The sequence below is a fragment of the Enoplosus armatus genome, chromosome 17 (assembly GCF_043641665.1).
Source record: "Enoplosus armatus isolate fEnoArm2 chromosome 17, fEnoArm2.hap1, whole genome shotgun sequence".
Classification (NCBI taxonomy): Eukaryota; Metazoa; Chordata; class Actinopteri; order Centrarchiformes; family Enoplosidae; genus Enoplosus; species Enoplosus armatus.
Window position 1 is genome coordinate 5,692,692 of NC_092196.1, and position 14,316 is coordinate 5,707,007.

At 44.1% G+C, this 14,316-nt stretch overlaps 1 protein-coding gene across 1 annotated transcript in view; it reads right to left on the bottom strand.

The window, feature by feature from the left end:
- Positions 1-14,316, bottom strand: part of grin2ba (glutamate receptor, ionotropic, N-methyl D-aspartate 2B, genome duplicate a) — an 81,030-nt gene that overhangs the window by 22,051 nt on the left and 44,663 nt on the right. The window contains exons 5-7 of the mRNA XM_070922680.1: positions 4,869-4,983; positions 571-779; positions 8-179 (exon numbers count right to left, since the gene is read on the bottom strand). Coding sequence (XP_070778781.1) covers positions 8-179; positions 571-779; positions 4,869-4,983 — 496 coding nt within the window. The remainder of the gene's footprint in view (positions 1-7; positions 180-570; positions 780-4,868; positions 4,984-14,316) is intronic.

Genomic DNA, 14,316 nt, shown 5'->3' on the forward strand with positions numbered 1-14,316 from the left:
TCCTCACCTCTCCCACCATGCCATTCCATGTTCCATTGATCTTCTTGCCATGTTTGCCATTAGTGACCAGGTAAAGGTCGTAGGTGAACTTGACCTGCTTGGCAATCTTCTTCAGGATGTCGATGCAGAAACCCTTACAGCAGCGCTTTATGTAGATCCCTGTGTCCTTCGTCTGATTGCTGCGCAGATAGATGAACAAATAATCATTTAATCATACACGTACTTCTGTCCGAATTGGGAAGAATTGTGAATTGGAGTCGTGATTCTGTGTGCTGGCACTGTCACTCTCACACAGATGAAGTGTGAACTGATTCTACCTCTGGCTCTGTACAGCTGCCGTGGGAAATTAACATCATTCACAAGCAAAATTTAGGCAGTTGGCAGGTTTTTCTTTTCATTTCTGCTTTGGTCAGTTCTGCAGTAGGTAGATCTGTCAGCTACTGTGTCTGTATCTATGTGAGTAACATTTTCACAATAATCTAATAATTTACTTGACAGAAATGCGTTTTTCTTCTCAACATGCACTCTTTGTCTTGTTTCTCAGACATGTATTCTGACTTTGGGTCTCACAGTGCTTTGATCTGTTTCCGGCAGGGTACGGTGTTCCTCATGCAGGTCCCACTGAGCGGATCCACGTCTTCCACAATGACGAATGGAGCCTCCTCCAATGTCACGATGGACAGGTGGTCATCCTCCCTGGTTGCTGCCCCCCCATATAGTTCATAGCGAGGCCACACATGGTACTTCATGGACAGGGAACCGTTCTCCCATTTACCCACCTGCAGAGACATACAGAAAACAAAAGACACTCAGATTGCCATAAAAATGTCCTGCACAGATTAAGACTTTTCTCCTTAATGTTTCCTCAGTGCATTGTTGATTTTTTTTTTTTACCAGTGAGTTAACTGCAATCACGGAGACTCATAGTTTTCGATTTGAATTATTTTGTGAGTCAATCTGGACGAGTTGCTCATCAACTTAATGCTAACAAGTAACAGTAAAATACATTAAATTCCACGCTGCAATGAGTCCAGTCCATCAAAAATAACTGCAGCTCTGTTCTTGCAAACAGCCACAGTTGAAACACATCACCAAAAAGCAATGCAGAGTTTGAAAGCTTGTTGTGCAAAAACCCACTATTGCCTCCTTTTCTTCTGTGTTTAGCTGTAATTAGTCCATCTGTCAATAACACAACGTTAAGGTAAAAAAAAAAAAATGATGACGGATGATAAAATATAAGTTAAATACGGCAACGAGAAAGTTAATGAGAGCAGATGTAGAAAAGACTATAGACTACAAAAGAGGAGAGGAAGAGGACTGGGACCCAGAGTAGAGAATGAGAACAAGGTTAACGTGAAGGACGAGACTGGAACTGGGGAAAGAGCAGAATTCAGATCAAGAGGAGAGCGTGGGGAGAGAAACAGCCAGACAGAGGAGTGGATGGAGAGATTACATGAAGGAAAAGAAACAGCTAAATCTGCAGAGAGAAAGGGAGAGACTGAACCATAGATGGGTGCGAAATAGTCAAGTGAGTGTCTGTGCGACAGAGAAAGGAAGCCGGAGATGGAGCTCATTCAGATGCAAAATGCTGGCTCTTCTGTAGAGGAGTGTCCAGCTGTACGTCTGGAGGGCCCTCCAGCCCTTGTGGCTCTACTCCACCAAATAAGCGTCGTCAATTAGTCAATTTCCCCCAGATGGCGGTCAAATGAAACCGTACCTGGAGACTCTGCCTGTGCCCTTTGCTCTCGAGGTGCCCGGTAGGCCACTTTCATTGAGCGAAAGGTGTGGGGGGAAATGGGTTTGGATCATCAGCTAATTGGACACACCGTAATGGGAGAGAGGGCAGGACAGGGAGCTGAGGCGAGAGTGTGTAAAGTCAGGTTTGCACACTCGTTAAATATGTAAATGTACACACACACACACACACACTTATTGCACTCCAGGGAACACAAACTTGCCAAGGCTGCCTGGAGAGGACAAGCTAAGTCTGTGTATCTCTGGGGCACAATGCAGCCTTCTTCTATGTGAGTGGGTATAAGGGATGGAGATAGACAGGGATGGAGGGAATGGGAGAAAGGGGGAGGGAGGTGGGGAGAAAAGGGTTCAAATCAGCCTGGAGGGGGAGTAAACTGGACTGGACACTACAGAGTCTCCGCACTACTTCAAAGCTGCAGTGGAAGGATGGTTGTAGGAGCTGGAACTCATTAGGATCCAAGAAAAGTGGTTCAGCTGGAAGTCAAGCTAAGAATTAAACATGAGTACGGGAGCAGGAGGAGGAGGGGGAGGGAAGAGAAGGTGGTGCAGGCTCCGAGGGGAGAAAGAGAGAGGAGAGAGAGAGGGAGAGGGAGAGAGAGGGGAGACAGGAGGGGAGACAGGAGGGGAGACAGGAGGGGAGCGATTCACCTTGGTCTCTGATCAGAGGACAGAATATAGATTAGAGAGGCAGAAGAAAGAGAGAAACACTGAGAATAAAGAACAGGGAGAGTCAAAGGAGTCAGACTGCAGGACACAGATACAATGGAGGCTGAGCATCAGGAAGCACAGGTGCATGCTGGGGACTTTGCAGGTGGCGAGGAGCATCAAGTTCATTTAAGGTTGTTGGTTCAGAGTATGACTCAGGATTGTTGTTGCCCAACCGTCTCTTCCACCACCACTTAGAGAATTGAAACCCTTTTCTCCATCTGTACAACAGAATGTTTTAACCTTCGGAGAGAGCTGACTACATACAAAGTTTGACTGAAGTTTGGTTTCTATTCATTAAGTCACACATTCACATGGGGGAGCCACCCAGTACTACCACAGTCCCTAGTTTAAAGGCCTGGGGCACAGTTTTGTGCTTAAACCATGCATACGCATAGAGTCTGATTTATCAATATCTTCAACCTTTTTGGTACACAGGTGTAATCACGGGTAAAGACATTCCTGTTGATCATGTAAGCATAATGGATTGTGGTTATGGTTGTGTGTATTTCCATTTTCACTTGGAAAACAAGGTAATCATTTATTTATGCCATTAATGCCTCTACTTAGTTACTTGTAGCTCCATAGACGAGATCCAGAGGAGATGTTAATGACATCTGATCGTAATCAATCTGCAATAATGAACTGTTACGTTTCTGAGGATCATTCAACTTAAAATTAAAAGGGGAAATGTTTTGCTGATATTGTGAAATTGTCACAATATCATCTTGTCATTTCAATATCCATTTTCTTTTGTCAGTTTCCTTTTCCTTTTTAACATTTAATTATGGCCTGATTATTCTGAGTGCTAAAATAATAATAATTTGTCATTTTCTCTTTTAAAATGATCCCAATGTCTGTTTATTTATGTATTTATTATTTTATCTTTGGACAAGCTACTTGTGGAAGCGTCAAATTTGTTTGGTTTGTCAGAATTTCGATTAGTAGTGTGGTGACATTAAAAGAGCAAAAAGTTACCATTGCACATTGTTTATCAGGCGGCACCCACCATATTTAAGAGAAGTTGTGCACACCACATCACTCACAGCCTAAACGCATTCGCTCGTAATAACAAATAGTATGACAACAAACGCAGAAACGTTGTGGAACACAACGTAAAATACAATGAAACCAGCAACAATGCAGGAACGCACATATAATGAGATTTATGTCCCTAAGTCTGTTGCCCCAGTGCATGCTGGGAAGCTTTCCCACACGCCTACTCCCAGGACGCTACAGTATCTCACCTTCATTGTCTGTGATGTTTTTCGTCTTTATCTTTCTGTGTTGCTGCTTTTGTCCACAACGAGTAACTCTACATGAAGGGCACTGGGACCTTCAGAGGGATGTGGCGTTTCTGTATGTTAATGAGCCAGCACGCGCCCAGGAAGATGAAGGTGAGAGGATGCTTGTTTGGCACTACTAACTTTCTTGTTTGCACAGATAGTTCCTAAACAAACATTTAGAACTTGTTCTACGCAAGCTTTGATAAATGAGGCCCCTGAAGTCAATACCATCATGGATCAGCTACCATCTAGACTAGAGGGGTCCTACAACAATACCTCACCACAGTCTCACTGGACTACAAATTCTCTTAGAACCGCATCGCCCGCTTGTCAACACTACGGCCTACATGCTGTTCTCTAAAAGTCACATGGTGGCAATTTAAGCCAATCCAACCACAACTTCTGTCTTCCTTGTAATGTCTGAGAAGATGCAGGTCTCATTTTTGCAGAGATCATTTTTAGAGAAAGCTTATTGTGCAACCAAAGGACACGCAGTACCGTACCGGCAATGTGCAGGGAAACGTGCATATTTTATCATTCCTGTCTGAAGATTATGTCTTATGAAGCATGTCTTTCTGCTGTAACACTACGTACAGTATGATCCTCAAAGCTACCTTTGTTTCAGTCACGTTAAGACAAACACTTAAATGTACAGAGTTTTACATAGGCACTGGTGATATCTTTGCAATGACTTGCTCAATGTCAGTTCAGATAAATGACGGGGAGTATGTAATATCTTACTTTTAAAATGAACAGATGCAGACAAGCATTGCCACTACATCACCACTCTGGAGCCCGTGCTGCAGAGTGTTGCTCAAAGGCACCTTCGCCGAGTTGATAATATCTAATCAGAGTAGCGCCTGTAAAGCTTAAGGCTCAAACTGCTTAAAAAGTGAAAATCAGATGATAAGAGATGCAGATAGAAAGACAGATACTCATGGACCAATCAGGCACTGTACTTACAGGATACAGCTAACTCACTGGCGATGCTACTGCCCCGTCTTTTATTTACTTTAACTGTTTACACATTATAAGCATGGCCGTTTTATGACCGTTTTCATGCACCTTAACCAACAACATGAATATAGATGCACGCACACGGACACTCTCTCTCTCTCTCACCCTGTCCCACTGCCTCTCCTTGTTGAGCAGAATGATGACCAGCTTGGGGTGCATCTGGTATCCGTCCTCGCTGAACGACAGATTACGCCCCTCAAACGTCACATTCATCAGGTACCTGTAGAGGGACACATCGACGCGAGAGACAGAGAAAGAGACTCATTGAGGCATACATCACTTCCGGCGGCAGCTCACAAATGTTTTATTTGCTGCGTATATCTATATCATTTCTTGTTTGATGACTCAATTTCACAAACATTAAAGTTTCATTGTATGTCAATTTATTTCTTAAAGTGTTTATCTTTTCAGACAAACCCACTGACATTAAACAAATTCATCATCTGCCAGGAAATAGCTATCAGCCAAAGTCTAAGCAGGTTTTTCATAAATAGACACATTAATCATTGATTGCAGACAGACATGATGATTTTAAGATGGGGCTGAGGAACATTTATTTCAGCAAATTATCCCAAATTATCTCCAATCATCCTTATTGATGTGACCTTAAAGGAATATTTTGACATTTGGGGAAATACATTTTTTTGCTTTTTGGTGGAGAGTTAGATGAGAAGATTGATTCTACTCTCAAACTGTGTCTGTCCACTAAATATGAAGCTACATCTAGCAGTCCGTTAGCTTAGCTTAGCTCAGCACAAAGACTGGAAACAGGGGAAAACAGCTAGCCTGGCTCTGTCCAAATATAACAAAATGTTTGTGACCATTGAACAGAGCCAAGCTAGCTGTTTCCAGTCTTTGTGCTAAGCTAAACTAACCGCCCTGCGTTTCCCTTGGTGGGTGGAGATTTCTGCATGGCGGCCTACCAAAAACACTACAGTCATTCTTCCTCACATCACCATGTTAATAAAAAAAACCTGCAAACTGCAATTGAATGAGGGGCTCATCCTACATCCAGGACATGGCCAAACCATACACCCCAGGCCGTCCTCTACGCTCTGCTGCTGCCTATCGGCTTGCTACTCCCTCACTACAAGGGGGGCCCAGCTATCACTCAACAAAATCAACGACTGTTTGCAGTCCCGGATCCACATTGGTGGGACCTGCTCCCCATTGACATTAGGTCAGAGTGAAAATGTATCATTTTAGACTGCACCTTCGCAGTCTTTCTCCATCTCTTACTGTTTCTAAATGTAGCACTTGAAGCAGTTCAGATTCATATTTGATGAAGTTGCATCATTCTTGCAATGTTTGGGTTGTCTCCACATGGTTGAACACACTTGTTGGGAGTCGCTTTGGATAAAAGCGTCATCTAAATACATGTAATGCAATGTAATGTAATGAATACCATTCCTAGGAGCTGAAATCATTCCTGGGACAGTATTCAAGTTTGTATAAGCATATACAAATTAAAATATATGTATTTAATCATTTAAGTTTAAGTAAATATATGTTTGTAAAACAATTAAAATAATTTGGCTAGAGGCACAAGTCTTAAAATATGCTGTGATGATCAGTCAGGTAGCATGGAGCACCAGAATAAAATGATCTATACGGACACATGGATGACGAGACAAACAACAGCGGAAACGGTTGAAAATTTGGGTACGTCACCTAAAAGATAAATTGACCAATTTTTACACTAAGTCAAATTGTAAAGCGAGCTCTGGAAAAAGGGACGAAGAAAGGAGGCACAAAAATGAGCAATGCAGTTTGTGTCTGGTGTTAAATGTAACAAAAAGTGCTATATAATACACCAACAGCAGCTTGTCAGATCACAGTGCGTTGGTGTGTGTGTGTGTGTGTGTGTGTGTCTGGCTCTGTGTGTCTGCTTCAGTCAGTGTGTGTTTGTGTGGTGGAGAAGGAGAAACCGAGAGAAAGCAGCATTGTTTCTGTCAGGTGAAATCATTTCACCTCCCTTCAACTAAACACAACAAACATGCACATGCACACACACACACACACACACACACACACACACACACACACAGAGACAGACACTCTACACTGTATTCACTGCAGTGATTATGGTGAATGTGCGTGGGAGTGTGTAAGTGTGTGTATATGAGAACAGGAATGTTTATGTCAGGTGAACTCAAATCACTTCACTGTCATCCCACACACACACACACACACACACACACACACACACACACACACACTCTAACTCTTTCACTCCCTCACCTTTTACTCTCTCTCTCTCTCTCTCTCTCTTTCTGACTGTTTCCATGGAAACACTGCCTCAAAACCGTGCATACCATATATATATGTAGATGAATATATAAATGACAAAGGAAGGTGTGTGTGTGTGTGTGTGTGTGTGTGTGTAAAGGACTGGCTTGGTATGCTGATGGGTTCTGTAAACAGGGGCTGGGTCATGTATCAGGACACATGATCAGCAGCAGAATCAGTTTGAACCATCGTCTTCCTCAGGAGAGAGTGATGAAGCTCTATCTTAACGTTACACAACGCCTCACTGCTGCACTCAAAGTTCAGATTGTCTCAACTTAAACCTGACATGAAAAACACTGAAACATAAACCTGAAGGAAGCCATTTTTCTTTGTTTCTATGTACAGAATGGAGTGATTTACGTAATAATCCAGCAATTACTTTAATGCCCGCTTGCTTAGTGCATTTCCTGCATTAAATATTGATATTTCCAATGGGCTGTGATGAGCAGAATCCTCCAGCATCATAGCATCTCATGCAGCCCCATGTGTCCAGCTAACCGCCCCATCCTGTAGAGCCTTGGCACTGATACAAAGTGCACAGAATCTGCTGCATAAATCATAAGCCATTTACAAAATGACTTGACGCTGTGCCCCCTTTAATCTTTACCGAGCAAGCTACTGTTACATGCAACAATGTGGGGCCTTTGTGTGTGTCTGCGTGTGTGTGTGTGTGTGTGTGTGTGTGTGTGTGTGTATCCTACACACGTTGACGGCAGTAACAGAGCGAAACACAAGCATATGTGTGTTGCCATGGCACCCACAACCACTGTGACTTCCTAGCCAATCTGCTGTGTTACTATGGTAACGGTAATCTCGCAGAGGGTGGGAGGAAAAGAGACACACAGAGAGAAAGAGACAGAGAGAGAGAGAGAGAGAGAGAGAGAGAGAGAGAGGTGGGATTCAAAGAAAAATAAGGAGGGGATGAGGGGACATATTACTACTAGACTGCACCGCTCCCTTCCCTCATCTCCCGTCACACTGTGTTTACAGGAAGCTGCGTCCACACTGCGTTCCCTCCATGTGACCATATCCACGTTCTGTCACCTCCTCTGAACTTCCTGTATCATTGGCATTGAAACTGGACACACATGTGCCCACACACACTTAAGCAGTGAAGGTTTGCTCAGCATTCATGCTCTTCAGTCCTCCTGTGGGGCACTGAGCAGGTCCACTGGGGCAGCTGGGTGCTCAAAGCTGGATGACAGACAGCCACCTTCACAGCTTTCCTTGCCATGCCTACACTCTAACCCCCTTCCTCTATTTTCTATATTTACTGTATGTGTCACGGGATGGCATTAAGTAACGCGGATGCTAAGAATGCACATACAGTATGTACACACATCCACCCACTAAACCCCTTGTTTCGATATCCTTTTGAACCCGTCAGTTTCCAGCTTAAGCTACTGGAGAGTATCTCAGCTGTACTGTAGCAGCAGGTGAATTAAGATTCAAGCAGCAGCAGCAGCTGTCTCCACCTAGCGAAGCGAGTGACACTGACCGGACTCCGACAGACAGCGCTCCAATCCAACCTACAGAACAACATCCCATTCATTAGCTGCCGCACATTTTTGCAGAATCTTTTTTTTTCCCCCCCAGTGAATCTTTCCTTTCCTAGTTTTATTCTAATTGGAGGAAAATTATTGCCATTGTAAATTAGAACAACATAGTGCCAGACACACACACACACACACACACACACACACAGCCACACTTGCCATGCTAACTCCATGGCCTGACACAGATACGTTTTAGCGCATGTTCTGGTGTGAATAATGGAGGAGTTGTGTGAAATATTGATAAGTCAGTTTTAATAAATTAACCCTGACATGAATGAGTCATGAATTACACTTCTTAGCAATTACTGTGGCGCAATGTACTTATTGGATTTGTAGAGGAGGAATGTATATGGAGAATGATAACATGCCCCATATGGCTCTGTGGCAGACAAAAATACTGTAGCTTTATTGCCTGCACACTTGGGGTGTACAGTGTGAATGTGGGGGGGAGGTGAGAATTTGTTGTGTGTGTGTGTGTGTGTGTGTGCCTGTGTTTGCACAAGTATGCATCTAGTGGCGTCCATGTGTGTGTTCAGACATGGGAACTGAATGTGTAAACAGTGTATTAAATTGTGCTAATGGGAAGAGAGCGGAGAGATGACAAGACAGGAACAGAGATACAAAAGGGGGGGGGGGGGACTGGGAACATCAAACTAGCAAATGGCACAAAATATGTGGCTTTGATTTGATTTATTTTTGACAAATGATAGACAGCACATAATTAAAACGAACATAATGAAATCAATTTCAAATGATGGCCTCTGAACAGAGTGCATTATCTACATTTCAGAGATAATTGATAAAACACTTGTTATTATTAGTTTTGTGAATTTCTGAGCACTTTCTAATAAAACTTCAAAAGCCTTGAAGGGCAAACTTACCACCCGAAATTATAATAGCCAACAGAAGAAGGAATTAGGGGGAACAGGGAAGCAGTAAAGGGCGGAAAAAGAGAGAAAATAATGCAATAAAAATAGAGGGCGAGGCAATGATGATGTGAGATAAAATAAAACTACAGAAAAGTAGGGAACTGAATAAGCCTGGCAGCGAAAAAGAGATTTAGTGACAGAGACAGACGAAAAGATTTAGGAGGAGAAAGAAAGACAGGGATAAAAAAAGAGGAGAGAGAGAGAGAGAGCAGGAGCATCCTGACCTAGTTCCAATCAAGCCACATCACAAACAGGTACCTTTTTAACGCCTCCCACTGGCCTGCCCCATAAACACACACTCAACTGGCCTTTATAGACTCAGTCTGAAATAGCTAGAAGCACGCACACACACACACACACACACACACACACACACACAACCAGGTGGACACACTGTCCATCGAGCTGGCGCACACTCATGCCTCAGCTCAAGAGGGTCAAAATGCTGCTTCAGAATGTACTGCACGCACAGACACACACGCATGCAAACACAAACACACATACACTCTACTGAAAGCCTCACTGAGGCCACAGAAGTTCAAAAATGTCCACAGAGCTTAAAAGCACTTGACACCTTTCCAACTCCAAGCTCATTTGGAACCTGTCCACGCCTGGCAAGGTCAGGGCCACTGTTGTCAAACTCATGATGCTCACACTGTTGTGTATTGCTCGGTAGCCTATCTCTCCCTCACTGTGTCTTCTGCTCTCTGTGCTTTGCTCTCCTCTTCCTCTTTCTGCTATCTTCATTTGTCAGGCTCGTACTGTAGCATTAGCTGGAATGTCACAGTGCTGGCTACAGTGGACTTAATTTACTTAGTGGAGTGACGTGTCCCTCTCTCGGGGTATTCTATGAGGCTCCGAGGGCCGGACAAGGAAATGCTAAGCAGAGAGGGATCGGCATAAAGTATGGCTTGTAAAGTCAAGTAGATGTCCGTGACCATACAGCAATTCTTCATCGCTCAAGAGTAGACTGAAATGTAAACTAGATATGATTTACATATTTCCATGCATCCCTAACTGACCTGACCCGTTTGTAATCTACAAGCTTGAGAAACATGAGACGTGTGATGGAAACTACAAAGTGAAGTGTGATAATCTCTAATAGTCACAGTCCCTACCAGAAACATCAGACTGGGATACACAGCTGAGTCCCAACGCTGTCGCACACATTTTGCTTTGTTCAGAGCGCTTTGGCACGTATGTACTTGCATCTCACAGGGCTGTAAAATGAATGGCTGGCAAAGTGCCGTGTTTGTTCCTTCACCACTCGCTGTGCTGCTTCAGGTTTTCAATCGGAGTTTTCAATTTGCAAGTTTTCAAATATGGCGGCTGTTCTCAGTTCCTGAGTCGTGCTCACTCTACAGTTAAACCGTTGCTCTCCAAGAGTTGTTGATTTCTGGAGAGGCGGAAAGTCACGTCATCCTCTAAACCAGTGATTCCCAACCAGGGGAACTTGTACCCCAGGGGGCACTTCTGCTGTTGCCAGAGGGTACGTGGGAAGATTGTAGAGTAGCTCAACTACTTTAAAGAAGTAGAATTTCATGATTTGATGAAAAGAATACATCCACATATTGAGTCAGCTATAACAATTCATTTAGGTGTTAATGCAATTAAGAGTGCGTGACAACTAGTTAGCAAGCGAGCAGAGGAGTTGAAATAGTTTCTAAAAGTAATGGATAAATGGTTTGGCCACTATCATATCCACTTTTATGTGATTAACAGTTAAATAATATCCAGTCCAATGAATTAAAATGAACACATTTGGAGCATTTGGACTGGTTGTGTTGATGAAGTGGTACTTGAGCTCATCTGACAGGGCTGTGGGGGCATGCCTTACAAAAAATGGTTGGGAACCACAGTTCTAAAACAATCCCCAAAGTTTTAAGACTAGTCTGACTTCCGGTTGCCAGGCTCAATTGATTTTCATGGACTAATATCTCACAGCAACAAGTGATTTTACCTGATTCGCTAATGATGCACTTGAAAAGGTCTGTATGAAAATGCACACGTTTGAATCCACTGTTGTTGAATATAAGGTTTTCCTGCCCTACAAAGGAGCCTTTTGATTGAGTTGCTTCCCTTCCCTCTCCACCCATCTTTCATCTATTCATCCATTGATTCACTTAGTAGTGAACCAACCAGGCAGCGGGGCGCACATCCAGCCAGCCAAGCAGCCAGCAAGCCAGGCGACCAGCCATTCATTCAGTTTCTAGTATATAGACTGTAGGCCAAATGCTAATCTCTTGATTGAACACTTGAAGACAAAGGTTATCACCAAACAAATTTAGTTAAGGCAGCGAGGGGCGAGGGATCTTAGCAGCGCTTGCAACTGATCTAATCAACAACACAGCTAAGTTGATTATAAAGCTGCAGGTCTGGAGAGTCGACGATGGCTGGGGAGGAGCAGAACAGAAGAGCGGAGTGGGAAACCAGGAGAGGAGGAAACAGAGGGGAAGAGAAGAAGGTGCGAGCAGATAATACAGAGCAGAGGAGAATAAAGTGGAACAAAGCAGAGCAGATGTATAAAAGCAGAGCAGGGCAGAACAAAGACTACAGGGCAAGAGAGGACAGGGAGGAACACGGCGGAGTTCAGAGGGAGCTGAGCAGAGTGGAGAGCAGCACAGGACACGGCGGAAAGGACCACAGTCGAGTTGAGGGGAACAGAGCAGCGCACAGCAGACCACAGCGAGACACACACAAACTGAACAGGGGAATTGTATTCTGAGGCAACAGCAGCTGCCATAAACTCCCTCTGTTATCTCAGAGCAGTAAGCAGTGGTAAAAACAAATGCAAAGCTTCAGACGGGGGGGGGGGGGGGGGGGGGGGGGGGGGGGTTTGATATAACATCTAAAGAGTTTGCTGGAACGGACAACAAAGCTTTGCTGCCGTATAGTGCAGGGCGCAGCTAAGCTTGGTAAAGTGACCCACATCCCTCATTCACAGTGCAATCCAAAAAGGTGAGCATGTGATTCTGCAGTGGGCTCTCCTCCTCCTGCTGCTGAATGAGTGCAAACGTGTCTTTGTGAAAACCGAGTATTTCCGGATGAACGTGTGATTGTAATCAGCGGTGAAATTGTGGGAGAAAGCAGAGGCTCAGAAAGCAGAACCAGACTGCTTATGTCTGTATGATCGTCTGAAAGTGTGTGTCAGTGCGAGAGGGAGTTCAATATGTATTTCAGTGTGTTGCGTCTGCCACCATACAGCTGCAAAACCGTGAGTAGGAAACAGGATTTTTCTACAGCAGAAACCAGACTGGTGTCCTAAAGGGACGACTGACAATCTCCTTAGCCCACACTTGGTTTAAAATTCCTACACACACACACACACATTTGGCCTTAACTGACAGTCTGTCTCTCTTTAGCACAGTAAAAACACACATAACCACACACACACACAGCTGCAGCAGAGTGGCAGAGGGGGGAAACGGCCCCTGAATATAATACTGTGCTGAGCTCTGGAGCACAGCACGACAGGGGCTAGTGTTCGCCGACTGAAACGCCATTGGGACCAATTAGGCAGCGCGCAGAGCAAAGTGCCGCCGAACGCTGTGCTCCACAACCAGTTCAAAAGGCCTGCTGCTGAGACGGACAGCTGAGAGGGAGGGGTTGGATTTTCCTGAGGAAGGGGCTTGTGAAGGGGGTGTTTGTGTGTGTAGGGTATTATTACGTGGGGGGAGGATGATCACAGTATGTAGGGGATGAAGGTGCATGCGTGCGTGTGTGTGTGTGTGTGTGTGTTTGCATGTGTGTGTGCCAGCATCTGCTGCATCCACGGTTGTGCTGATCTATGCCAGGATGCTCGTGTTGACGTTGCAGCACCTGAACCCGTGCACTCTCTGAAGCTGCTGTGTGTAGCATTTTAGCATCCATAAATCACTGCCACATTAATTTGGAGACATTACAGTAATTGTAAATAAACGCCTGTAAATAAACGAGACTGCTTCTGAGACGCATGGCCTCTATACTTTATTATACATTGTACACCTCAGAGCTTCATGGGATATGTGCAGGATTGCAACAGGGCAAAAAGTGAGCTTGTTTTACTGCACACAAAGCAGGAAAATAACATTATTTCTGCAGTGCACTCAGACATTCTCACAATAACAGATGCTGTCATGATTAAAAATCTGATAGAGGGAGAGTACGGACAAGCGGCAACATTCAACAGGAGGTTGAACGTTGAAATGCAGTCTTGATTTTAAAGACCACAAACAATACAGTACCTCTACCAATTCTCTAATATGTTCGATCTACAAATATACCAAGATGACACGCTGGCGTTGTCTGCTTTTCAAGACTGAAGATGTCATAACATATTGGAAGTCCCATTCAACAGCCTTCTAAACATGCAGCTTTTTTTTTCATGAATTTCTCTAATTAAGAGAACAAAACCGGCGTCTCCTTTGTTGCCCTCACTATACCAAAATCCAGTTACTTCTCAACTGGTGCATTCGGGCAGCCCTCGAAAACGCATACATTTGGAAACTGTCATGTGATCAAAGTGTATTTAACATGTATTTGTGTTCAGGTGGTCAACAATTACTGGTAAATATATGGTAACTTCACTCATATAGCGCTTTTCAACCTTAACGGTTCCCAAAGTGCTTTACAGTTTGGTCTCATTCACTCATTCACACACCAATGGTGACCAAGCTGCCATGCAAGGTGCTAGCCTCCATCGGGAGGGTTCAGTGTCTTGCCCAACCCACTTTCTGGCGGAGAGTGAAATGAGAAGATTGATTGACACTCTGATATCTGACTGGAAACAGGGGGAACCAG